Source organism: Cetorhinus maximus, chromosome 11 (assembly GCF_964194155.1).
Source record: "Cetorhinus maximus chromosome 11, sCetMax3.hap1.1, whole genome shotgun sequence".
NCBI lineage: Eukaryota > Metazoa > Chordata > Chondrichthyes > Lamniformes > Cetorhinidae > Cetorhinus > Cetorhinus maximus.
In genome coordinates, this window is record NC_135889.1 from 32,059,839 (window position 1) to 32,073,094 (window position 13,256).

Genomic DNA, 13,256 nt, shown 5'->3' on the forward strand with positions numbered 1-13,256 from the left:
AATGTGTCATTCACTTCATCCACTTCCGCTGGGACCAGGCAAGCCAAACACAGTGAGCCAGAGGCTTCGCGGCCATTGCTGGCCATCTATTTTTAAAAATTCATTTATGGGATGTGGATGTCTCTAGCCTGGCCAGCCTTTATTGCCCATCCCTAGTTGCCCTTGGGAAAGTGGTGATGAGCTGCCTTCTTGAACCGCAGCAGTCCCTGTGTGTAGGAACACCCACAGTGCTGTTAGGGAGGGAGTTCAAGGATTTTGACCCAGCTACAGTGAAGGGACGGGGATATATTTCCAAGTAAGGATGGTGAGTAGCTTGGATGGGAATTTCCAGTTGATGGTGTTCCCATGTGTCTGCTTGTCCTTCTAAATGATAGCAGTTATGAGTTTGGAAGGCGCTGCCTAAGGAACCTTGATGAGTTCCTACAGTGCATCTTGTTGATGGTACACACTGCTGCCACTCTCCATCAGTGGTGGAGGGAGTGAATGTTTGTGGATGGGGTGCCAATCAACTGGACTGCTTTGTCCTGAATGGTGTTAAGCTTCGTGAATGTTGTTGGAGTTGCACTTGTCCAGGGAAGTAGAGAGTATTCCATCATACTCCTGACTTGTGCCTTGTAGATAGTGGACAGGCTTTGGGGAGTCAGGAGATGAGTGACTCACCACTGGATTCCTAGTTTCTGACCTGCTCTTGTAGCCACAGTATTAATGTGGCTAGTCCAGTTCAGTTTCTGGTCAATGGTATCCTCCAGGATGTTATTCATGGGGGATTCAGTGATGGTAATGCCACTGAATATCAAGGGGCGATGGTTGGTTTCTCGCTTTTTGGAGACAGCAATTGTCTGGCATTTGTGTGGTGCGAATGTTACTTGCCATTTGTCAGCCCAAGCTTGGATATTGTGCAGGTCTTGCTGCACTTGGACATGGACTGTTTCAGTGTCTGAGGAATTGCGAATAGTGCTGAACATTGTGCAATCATCAGCCAACATCTCAACTCCTGACCTTATGATGAAAGGAAGGTCATTGAAGAGGCAGCTGAAGGCAAATGGGCCTAGGACACTAACCTGAGGAAACCTTGCAGTGATGTCCTGGAACTGAGATGATTGATCTCCAAACAACCACAGCCATCTTCCTTTGTGCTAGGTATGACTCCAAGTGGAGAGTTTTCCCCTTGATTCCCATTGACTCCAGTTTTGCTAGGGTTCCTTGATGCCATTCAGTCAAATGCTGTCTTGATGTCAATGGCAGTCACTCTCACCTCACCTCTGGAGTTCAGCTCTTGTGTCCATGTTTGAACCAAGGCTCTAATGAGGTCAGAAGCTGAGTGACCCTGGCGGAACCCAAACTGAGCGTCAGTGAGCAGATTATTGCTAAGCAAGTGTAGCTTGATAGCACTGTTGTTGACCCCTTCCATCACTTTACTGATGATGGTGAGTCAACCGATGGGGCAGTACTTCACCGGGTTGGATTTGTCCTGCTTTTTGTGTACAGGACATACTTGGACATTTTTCAACTTGGCCAGGTAGTACTGGAACATCTTGGCTCCGGGTGCGGCAAGTTCTGGAGCACAAGCCTACTGTTGCCGGAGTATTGTCAGTGTCCATTGCAGTATCCAGTGTCTTCCGCCGTTTCTTGATATCACATGGAGTGAATCGAGTTGGCTGAAGACTGGCATCTGTGGGTCTGGAGTCACATGTAGGACAGACCAGGTGAGGATGGCACATTTCCTTCGCTAAAGGACATCAGTGAACCAGACGGGTTTTTATGACAGTCGACAATGGTTTCATGGTCATCATTAGACTTTTAATTCCAGATTTTTATTGAATTCAAATTCCACTATCTGTCATGGTGGGATTCAAATCCAAGTCCCCAGAGCATTACCCTGGGTCTCTGGATTACCAGCCCAGTGACAATACCACTACGCCACCACCTCCTCCCCCACAAGTCAAGAGTGTGAAGGAATACACTCCATTTGCCTAGATGTCATTATTGTGATCTTGTAAGACGATGGTTTATGAACATAGCAACAGAAGGCCATTCAGCCCATCGAGCCTGCTCTGCCATTCAATATGATCATGGCTGATCAAACACTTCAATGCTTTTTACCTACACTATCCGTATACCCCATTACGTTATTGTTAATCAGAAATTTATCAATTTCTACCTTAAACATGCTCAATGACTGAACTTCCACAGCCCTCTGGGTAGAGAATTCCAAAGATTCACAACCCTCTGAGTAAAGAAATTTCTCCCCATTCCCCTAAGTGGCTTCCCCCTTATTTTGAAATGCTGTCCCATGGTGCTTAACTATGTGTTAAGCATCACCTGGTGTTGCTCAGAAACCCCACTCTAGCATGGCAGTCTTTGCTGCATTTGCTGAGAAGGTGCAGGATTCACTGGCCTCTGTTTTCTCTGGGCCCTCTTCTTGGCCAGTTGAGCTTTCTCTTCCAATGCCCTTCCAAACAGCTAGCCTCTGGAGGTCATGGAGGAATAATCTCCACTTGCCTGGATGAGTGAAGCACCAACAACACTATGAAGCTCCACATCCCATCTACCAACTTCATCATCCACTCCCTCCACCACCAACACACAGTGGCAGCAGTGTATACCATCTACAAAATGAACCCTATCACTCACAAGGTTTCCTCAACAGCACCTTCCAAACACATGACCTCTACCAACAAGAAAGGCAAGGGCAGAAGATTTATGGGAACACGACCACCTGCAAGTTATCCTTCAAGACACACTTGGAACTATGCCACCATTCCACCATCATCACAGTGTCAAAATCCTGGAACTCCCTACCCAACAGCACTGGATGTACATTCACCACATGGATGGTTCAAAAAGACCGCCTTATCGAGGGCAGTAAGTGCTGCTCATGCCAGGGATGCTCACACCACAGGAATTAATTTTAAAAATTGGAAATCCCGACAGAAAGCCTACATGCAATGTCAAGGGGCACGGGGAAGTTCAAGTCCAGCTTTTCACAGAGATTTACACAGAGCTTGGAGCCAATCCTTTTCAGCATGGAAGTGGTGGCTAACTTTGTTCACACACTTGTGGACCCAAACATGATGCAGCATCTGTTGGATGGTGGCCAACTTCCACTGCAGCACAGCAGCAGCCACCCAGTACAAGCTTAGACTGCTGCAAACATGGCTCTGGATACCAATGTTCATAACCGCTTCAGTTATGTCACTGCAGTTCAGTGGCCTGTCCTTCAAATTATTATGAGGATTGCTGAGGCATTGTCCCTGGGAAGTGGTAGCGGCTCCACGTAGTATGAAACTGCTACCCTCTCTCAGGAATGCAGCATTCGTTCTCCCATCCCGTTCACCAGTGCCCCTACCATTGCCCTTTAGCCAGACAGCCAGCCTAGACTGCATTCTTCCATTGGCCATGCTACAGCTACTGGTGTAACACTATGTTAGAGAAGTAGAGCAGGCAAAAGCACACAGAAAACACACACCAAGGGAATGAATAATGGCGATTAGTTTACGTTCATATGCAATATGACCCGATTTTATCTTTAAATTAGGTTTGGGGCACCTATTTTGTACTGGATGTTATTTGTGAATTGCGGCCAAATAGACACTGCAATGGTTAGTGACATAGCAAAGGTAAGGTATGGGACTGTTGGGGAATAGGGAATTGGAGTTGTGCTTACTGGCATTGCACTTGACTCAGGTCTTCATTGATAGGCCGAACAAAAAGAGGTTGTCTCGGTTGCCTCCTTCCTTCCTATTCCTTTTCTACCTCATCCTTCTCTGCCTCCTCTTCCTCCATTTCATCCTCCTCCCGCTTCTGTTCTTCAGCTGCTGGCCGTACCTCCATAGCTGGTGACCTGGTTTGTCCCCATCATGGCCAGATTAGCGCATGTAGCAGGCCACCCTGAATCCTGACACTCACTGCTGAGTGCTGCAGGGTTCATCCAGATTAGTTCAGGCAGTTGTTTTGGTACGCTAATGACCTGTTCACATTTTGTATGGTAGGACGGCTTTCACTGTATGCAGTTGCACACCTGAGTCATCAGCCCTGTTGTCAGTGGGTAGCCCAGGTTGTCCAGTAGCCACCTTTGGTTTTCTGTGGTGGCTTAAATTCAGCTGGCACGACAGACATGCAGGCACGGGCTTGCACGATTCATTGCCTATTGTTGCACACCAGCTGAGCATTGAGGGAGTGGAATCCTGCTCACCTGCACCAAAGAAAAGAGCTGATGTGCAGCAACCGCAAAGCAAACAGCATAAGCCATCGGCAACCTGCACCATGGGGAAGCCTGAAATCATAGCAAAGACATGTGCTCCCTTCATCTGCTGGTCTCTGGCAAGACAAAACAAAATGTAATTAGCTGTCTTTGAAAAGAGAACTACAAACCCTAATGCAACAGTCAATGACAAACTGTGAGGTGTTACAAATATCTCCAGCATTAGCCTGCAAAGCACTAAAGTTCATCTCCACAGTCACCTTCAGAGCCACTGGCAATGCCATCCTTGCCCTGCTTTGAGGTTAGGGTTGTAGCTGCAGCAGGTGGCAGATTTCAGATAGACTGTCCTTATTGTAACGCAGACATCTTACACATTGGTCCTTGCTAAGGTTTAGGTAGGAGGATTCTTCTCTGAATACCCTGCTTAGATATGGCCTTCTGCTGAGAGCCCTTTTTCCTTTCTCCTCCTCCTCCTTCCACTTCAGGAAGCTTGTTCTGCTCTGCATTGTCTCTGTTCATTTTCACAATCATGCTGTATTCCAAAGGAAATGCCTACTAGTGAACCCATGTCAGGGAGTAACTGGTTTGTGCAGAAGCCTTGAAGACAGCAAAAAATCTTTTAGCACCTGCCAAACCACTTCTTGTAGATTTTTACAACGTTAAACTAAACTCATAGACTTTTACAGCACAGAAGGAAGCCATTCGGCCCATCGTGTCTGCACTGGTCAACAAAGACCTGACTACACTAATCCCATTTTCCAGTGCTTGGCTCATAGCCCTGGAGGCTATGGCAATGCAAGTAAATATCTACATGCTTCTTAAATGTTACGCAAGTTTCTGACTCAACCACCCTTCAGGCAGTGAGTTCCAGACTCCCATCACGCTTTGGGTGAAAAAATTTCTCCTCAACTCCCCTCTTAGCCTTCTACCTCTTACCTTAAATCTATGCTCCCTGGTTATTGACCCCTCTACTAATGAAAAAAATGCCTTCCTATCCACCCTCTCTATGCCCCTCATAATCTTATACACCTCTATCAGGTCCCCTCTCAACCTTCGCTGCTCCAAGGAAAACAACCCCAGCCTGTCCAATCTTTCCTTATAGCTCAGACCCTCCAGCCCAGGCAGCATCCTGTTAAATCTTCTCTGCACTCTCTCCAGTGAAATCACACCCTTCCTATAATGTGATGACCAGAACTGCACACAGTACTCCAGTTGTGGCCTAACTGGCGTTTTATACAGTTCCAGCATAACCTCCCTCCTCTTGTATTCTATGTCTCGGCTAATAAAGGCAAGTATCCCATTTGTCTTCTTAACCACCTCATCTACCTACCCTACTACTACAGAAAGGACCAAAAACTTATAGAATCATGACAACAGCCAGCAGCAATCAATTCGCAGCTTGCCTGCAAGTAGTTGATGATCTTTTTAAATAACATTGGTGGTGGGGAAGGTCCTTCCTGCTGCTTAACTCATATTCAGCTGTGCAAGGTTAGGAGACGATGCCTTTTGGAACATTGAGCACCAAACTGGCACCACTGGAATTGCTTACTGCTTAACATCATGATCTGCTTGCTCTGCATACTTCTGGAGGTTGGTAGCTGCCCACATGCAAACACTTCCACCAAGATGACATCCAGCACAATTTGTGGCAGGATTGTACACAAGATACCACTTTGGTGCCCACACAGCACCTGTACCATCCAAACAAAAGGCTCTGTCAAATCCAATTTTGTGCCCACAGTCTGTTCTCCTCTGGAATGTAGGAAACCATATTATTAAAACAGAAGTTACTTGTGGTTCTCCCATCATCCAAGTGTTACAACCAGGTAAGAAAGGGTGAACGGGCTCTTGAGTCAAAGAAAGAACACATTTATTAACCATTAAACCCATGATGAATAATAAAAATGCAATGTCAAGCATTTGGCCCTCATGCAGCCTATAGGCCCCCCTCCCCCCACACACACACACAGGTGTCAGGAATAAGGGGAGTTAGAGTCCAATAAAAAAATGGTAAAAGAATATATGGTTAAGTGTCCTTCAATTGTCCTTGAGGTGTAGATTTTAAAGGCTGCAGCCGATTTAAGTTAGCTGGTTTCTCGGATGCGGTCAGATATAGAAGATGATGCAGTTATTACAAGATCTCAGTTCATTGATAGATTTCGGGTAGAGTTACCTTCTTGAATTGGGTGACACTGTTATTCCAAAAAAAAGAGGGAGCAACCTTCAGCCTGTTTCCACTGCTGAAGACTTTCTTGACACTTGTGTCACTTGCAATCTATCTTCTGTGGCTGGGTAGCCTTGCCTCGAAATACTTCACCCATGGTGTATTTCCAAGAGGTTTTAGGTGTGTCCATCTGGGGCAGCCATTGTCTCAATATACAGTACTTTGCATTTTAATGTCTCTTCCTTAGACAGTTACAAGTTTTGTTGGGTGTCTGGATTTTATGAAATGTCACTCTCTTCACACTTCTCTGAGGGTGATTTGTTTGTTTCTCACCTTCATCTTGGAATGTGGCCTTGCATTGTTAAGCAGTTTGCTCTGTCCCAGTTCAAATTGCAAAATTCCCAGTCAGTTGAAGTTAAAAATCATATTTTCAAAAACAAAGGAGACACAAGTGAGAGCAGTTTCCCATGTTGGATATGGAGGTCTCCAGCCAGCTTTCTTTTCTAGGTAAGGATCACGAGTTGTGCAATTGACTGCATGTTATGTTGTGTACATTTAAGAAAGGACAGCTTTGCAGGCTCAAAAATGGCAGGGCGTGTCAAATCAGCGTCAAATAAGTGATTATTAACCTGATGATCTGTCAACTCTGCATACTTCTGTTGCATGTAAGGGACGTCTATGCTATCGCACTTCAAAAAATGGCAATCAGTGAACAGCACCAAAAAGGGTCACATCATTTTTTCCCCTTCTAGCTCCCATAGTGCTGCAACTACCCAGTGATGAGCCAAATTTTGCAGCTACAATATCTTTACTGGACTCAACATAAATGCACTTAGCATTCTAGACCTTTGCATTTTTTCACAAACAATTAAAACAGCATCAAAGCAGAATGAAAAGAATCAGTGCCCTATCTATAAACCTGAATAAGGGGATTTTGTCTGCAATGACTATAGTCTTTTTTCTAATTTGTTTTTTTGCTGATATAAACTGTTGAAACTATTAGAATAACAAAAGTATTCCCTACAGTGCCGTTTCTGTCCAGCGTATAAATATCGAGCTGTATCAAACAGTGCTATGTCCAGGTTGTTGCCTGACTGACTGGAAAGCTCAAAATGGGCAAGGTAAGGCTTAGCCTCATATTTCTCACACTTGCTAATGTTTTCTAAAATATATCAAATTTGGGATATTATCGATTCAATTGTGTCATTTTATTTCCCGCAGATCATCTTTTACGAGGACAGGAACTTCCAGGGACGGCACTATGAGTGCAGTACTGACTGTGCTGACCTGTCCCCTTACTTCAGCCGCTGTAACTCCATCCGTGTTGACAGTGACTGGTGGGTGGCGTATGAGAAACCCAATTACATGGGATACCAATATGTCCTGAGCAGGGGAGAATATCCTGACTACCAGCGCTGGATGGGATTCAATGACTGCATCAAGTCATGTCGCTGCTACCCACACGTAATTACGTTAATTATAATTTTCAAATCATTTTCTGATATGATTTATATTTATATGGCCCATTAATAATTTACTGTTATTTTATGCAATATATTCCCAGCCATTTCATTAATTATGCAATAGCGTTTTATGTTAATTGAACAGTAAAATATTAATAATACATAACTGTTCTCACTCCCTTTCACTGTCATTAGTGGCAAATACAAATTTTAGTTATTCTGCTTTGTGCTATTTCAAATGTTTGAAAAAGATTCAAATACAGCAAGAAACAGCCTGGTGAAACTAAAAATCCTGTCTGTACTATATTGACATGTTTCTGATTAGTCACCAATTTGCAATAGGCACACTGTAATTGCATTTTTTTTATTATTCATTCATGGGATGTGGGTGTCACTGACTAGGCCAGCATTTATTGCCCACCCCTAATCCTTGTTCAGAGAGCATTTTAAGAGCCAACCACATTGCTGTGGATTTGGAGTCACATTTGGCCAAACCAGGTAAGGACAGCAGATTTCATTCTCTAAAGGACATTAGTGAACCAGGTGGGCTTTTACAACAATCATCAGACTTTCGATTTCAGATTTTTTATTGAATTCAAATTTCATCATCTACCATGGTGGGATTTGAACCAAGGACCCCAGAACATTACCCTAGGTCTCCAGAATACCAGTCCAGTGACAATGCCATTACGCCACAGCCTCCCCATAATGTATAAATCTATACAATCATTCATTGTGTTTGCATGTACTTCTCCGCCTCTTGGTGAGATTGACCAGGGTTCCAAATCTTGATTGTGCTAACATTGGTACAGAGAGTGCTGTGGGTGAACTGCGCCTAAGCACAGGCAGGCCTTCAATATTTTGCTGAAAGGACTATTGAAATGTTCATTGAGGCAGGGAGTCTTGAAGAGCGGTTCTGTCACATCACCATCATAATTAGGCCTGAACTTCACTTAAGACTTTGCCCTGCTGGGAACTTGACCAAACCTGATTAATATCCAAGTGGAAGGTTCAGCAGTTTCCTCTGATCCCCAAGATAATGTAATGAAGATATTCATGGTTTAAAGGCAGTAGCTAGCTATTCCAGCACTTTGAAGTATCATATTTTGTCTCGTCTCCTTTTCTCCAATGAAATGAAGTTCAGTTTTGAATGTCTTTTTTTCATAACTGAGAATCCTACATTCCACAATGAAATTCTTCTCACTTTTCCCTGAAAGCTCTCCAGTGCATCAATATCCATTTAGTAGATGGGTACAAGAAGTACCAGTAACAATCCAGCTGTAACTTCAATAATGATTTGTACATAGTTAGAATAACTTGTTGTGACTCACTATATTCAGCAAATAAAAGAGAGATTAAGGAGACTGGGCCCATATTCATTATAGTTTAGAAGAATGAGAATTGATCTCTTTGAAGGATACAAGATTCTTACAGGGCTTCAAAGGGTAAATGCAGGAAGGGTGTTTCCCATGGCTAGGGGGTGGTCTAGAACCAGGAAACACAGTTTCAGAATAAGGGGTAGGCCATTTAGGACTGAAATGAGGAGGAATGTCTTCACTCAGAGGGTGGTGAATCTTTGGAATTCTCTACCCCAGAGGGCTGTGGAGGCTCAGTCATTGAGTATTTTAAAGACAGAGATCGATAGATTTCTAGATATTAAAGCATATGGGGAGACTGTGGGAAAATGGCATTGAATGGTGCAGCAGGCATGAGAGGCCAAAATGCCTACTCCTTCTCCTATTTTTTATGCTTCTATGTTCCTATATTGAAATGACTTGTGTTTCAACTTTGTAAGTTATCAGCAATGTTGCTAATGGCTTCAAGGCAATTGGATGCATCAGGTAAATTGTTTGTAACCTGTTTCTGAAGACTTAAACGTCTACCTTCTATACATATAGGCACACATATTTGGAATCACAGAATGGTTACAACAAAGAAACAAGCTATTGGGCCTGTCAAGCCACTGCCAGCAATCTGCTAGAAAAATTTAGTGCATCCTTCTTTGCTGCCCTTTCCTGTAGCTCTGCAAGGCACTGCATTCCACGTTGTAGCTATTTGCTGTGAAGAAGTTTGTTCGTCATGTGCTTTTGGTTTTTTTGAATTGGTGTCCACTGCATCTCCACTCTTTCACCAATGGACTCAGTCTGGATATTTCATGATTTTGAATTATGAAATCCCCCTCAACCTTCTCTCTCTAAGGAGAATCTCAGCTTCTCCAACCGATCCACGTAACTGAAGTTGCTCAACTCTGGAGCAATTCCTGTAAATCTTTTCTGCACCCTCTCTAAAGCCTTCCCATCTTTCCTAAACAGTGGTGCCCAGAACTGGGCACAATGGGCAGAATTTACCAGCCCTGAGGAAGCATGAAGGGAGGCGAGGTAGTTGGGAAATTCGCAGGGAGCCATGTCAGATCGGTTCCCCAGCCATTTCCCAGTATCGGGGAATTTTAGCAATGGCAGGCATAGGATTTGTATATGCAAAGGTCCTATTAAGGGCAATTTTACCAGGCGTTTGGCATTTTGCTGATGGTGGATCAACTCCTGCTGCCGTGTGGGGGGTCTGCTGCTGTGCTGACTAGGGTGGTAACCCCAGTGGCAGCCACTTAATTAGCTGCCGCACATAAAATTGAGAGGGAAGTCCTGCTGGTCACCTGTGCATGCCGATGACCTACTTTTCCAGCCAACATTGGGCCATCTGCCCAATCAGCAAAAATTCTGCCCAATACTCCGCCTGAGGCCAAACCAAAATTTTATAAAGGTTCATCACAACTTCCTTGCTTTTGCATTCTATGCCTCTATTTATAAAACTCAGGTTCTCATATACATTTTTCACTTTACATTTAAATGCACTGCTACCGTCTGCAATTTGTGCACATATACCACTGCGCACCCTCCCCACCTCATCTCTCAGTTCCTGCACCCCATTTAGAATTGTATCCTTTATTTTACATTGTCTCTCTTCGCTCTTCCTACCAAAAGATATTATTTCACATGTCCTTGCATTAAATTAGATATGCCACCTGTCCGCTCATTCCACCAGCCTGTCTGTGTCCTCTTGAAGTCTATCACTATCCTCCTCACTGTTCACAATACTTCCAAGTTTTGTGTCTTCTGCATATTTTGAAATTGTGCCCTGTAGACTTAAGTCCAAGTCATTATATATGTCAAGTAAAGCAGTGGTTCATATTACTTGTTTTAAAGTGCTCCAATCTTGGAACACTCTTTTCAATACATATCACACACGTCTCTGCTGCTGTCTCATGCATGTTATATGTCTTATGTTACAGTACCGGGGAGGCTCCTACAAAATGAGGATTTACGAGAGACCTGACTTTGGAGGACAGATGATGGAATTCATGGATGACTGTCCAGCTGTCTACGATTGTTTCCGTTACCGTGACATCCACTCCTGCCAAGTGATGGACGGTTACTGGATCTTCTATGAACATCCCAGCTACAGAGGCCGACAGTACTTCCTGAGACCTGGTGAATACAGGAGATACAGTGACTGGGGCGGTTACAACTCAACTATTGGATCTTTCAGGCGCATGAGGGATTTCTAATTCCTTGTTGAAAGCTAGATTTTCTCATGCTGAAATATTGTGAAACATAATAAAGGTGATATCATTAAAACTTACTTTTCTTTGGATTGTGATTTTTGTGCCTCTGCCACTCCAGACGTTTTATGATCTTGTGATTACAATAATTACTGAGAAATAAGTATCTCCCATAACACTGAAAATGAGAAAATACATAGCAATATAAGATTTTGCAACAGAATTTTTATTTAAACCAGTGACTATCCATTCTGTGATGTTCAGATAGACGGTTTCCCTACCATGTTTTATCCAAAGTACTACAGCTCATCATGAAAGGAACACATATAGAAATTGTCAGATCACATATTAAGAAAATATCATCCAGCTAATAGAGTCTGGTCCTTTCCAGGTGCCACATGTGCTCTCTTAGCACAAATCACACTTGAAGCCATCTTGGTGAGGGTCTTAGCAAGTTCTCAGCTAATATCTTTTGCAAGTATGCAGAGCAGGCAGATCCTGATGTTAATCAAAATGCCACACAAATTTGATGCCAACAGTGCCATTTTGGAGTTCAATGATTCTGGCAACACATTCTCTTAACTTCACACAGCTAAACATGGGTTAAGCAGCAGAAAGGACCCAACCATCTCCACCAATGCTATTAAAAAGATATCATAAACTACTGGCTTCTTTCTGGCTATTGCTGCAATTGTATAAGTATCTGGTGCTTCCCTAGTTGTTTCCAGGTGCAAGGTTCACAAGGAGTTGTGTTGCATGCGCTAAAGGATTTTCTGCAGACTTCAAGGCTTCTGCACAAACTATTTATTCCCAGACATGGGTTCACTCATATGCATTCCCCTTTGAATACAGCAAAACTGGGAAAAAGAGCAGAGGCCACACAGAACAGGACAAGCTATTGGAAAAGGGGAGGAGTGGGAACAGGGCTATTAGCAGGAAGCCATAAGGTACTCAGAGTGTTCAGAGAACAACTCTCCTCCCTGAACCATAGCAAGGAACAACATGTGAGATGCCTGAATTTCAATAAGACATCCTGCCTGAAATCTGCCAACTGCTGCAGCTACAATGTCAACCTCAAAGCAGGACAAGGATGGTGTTGCCAGTGATGTGAAGGTGACTGTGGCTATGAATGTTTATGTTCCTGGTGCTTTGCAGGCTGATGCTGGAGATATTTGTAACATCTGGCAGTTTACCATCCACTGTTGCAATTCAAAAAGAGCTAACTAAATTTAATTTTCTCTTGCTGCTTTCAAGCAGGCAGAGCAAGCTGGTGGCATTGCAATGATTGCAAACTGCCCCTTTCAGTAACTGCATGAACATTGCTATACAATCATCTTATATCAGATTCTGTCGATTCTGTCTTAATACAAAAAGAGATTTCACTCCCTCAGCTCACAGCTGATGTGCAACAGTAGAGGCGACAAATCATGCAAGTCCATGTTGGGGATACTGGATGTCTCTTCCCTAACCCCACTTTTCCCTATGTCTTTATTCATCCATAGGGTATTATTTGTGTTTGGTTTGTTCTTGTTTGATAAAGCTTTTCAAATAATGAGGAGTTTTGATGAACTAAGTCAGTGAAAACTGTTTCTTGTGACCAGCAAGTTGTTAAAGTGAGGGCAAAAATTACCAACAGAACAAAAGAGGCTTTTTGTCCCTCACAGCGTTGTTAGGGCTTTTTTGAGGTGATTTCCAAGTCCTACTTGAGCTAAAAAATAGGGCATTAATGGGACCAAAAACACATGGGAAACAGAAATGTCACATTAAACCTGTTGCTACTGTCAGGTGCCCTCGATCCCAGCAGCTAGAGTTCCTGGCAGAATAAGGCAGGAGCCTCATGAACAAAAGCAAATTGGGATTAGATGACAT

At 43.5% G+C, this 13,256-nt stretch overlaps 1 protein-coding gene across 1 annotated transcript; it reads left to right on the forward strand.

Annotated features, from left to right (window-relative positions):
- Positions 1–7,423: 7,423 nt before the first annotated feature.
- On the forward strand, positions 7,424–11,467 carry LOC144686489 (gamma-crystallin S-1-like). The gene is made up of 3 exons (XM_078551762.1): positions 7,424–7,489; positions 7,590–7,832; positions 11,118–11,467. The coding sequence occupies exons 1-3, from the start codon at positions 7,481–7,483 to the stop codon at positions 11,391–11,393; spliced, it is 528 nt and encodes a 175-aa protein (XP_078407888.1). The 5' UTR covers positions 7,424–7,480; the 3' UTR covers positions 11,394–11,467.
- Positions 11,468–13,256: the final 1,789 nt, after the last annotated feature.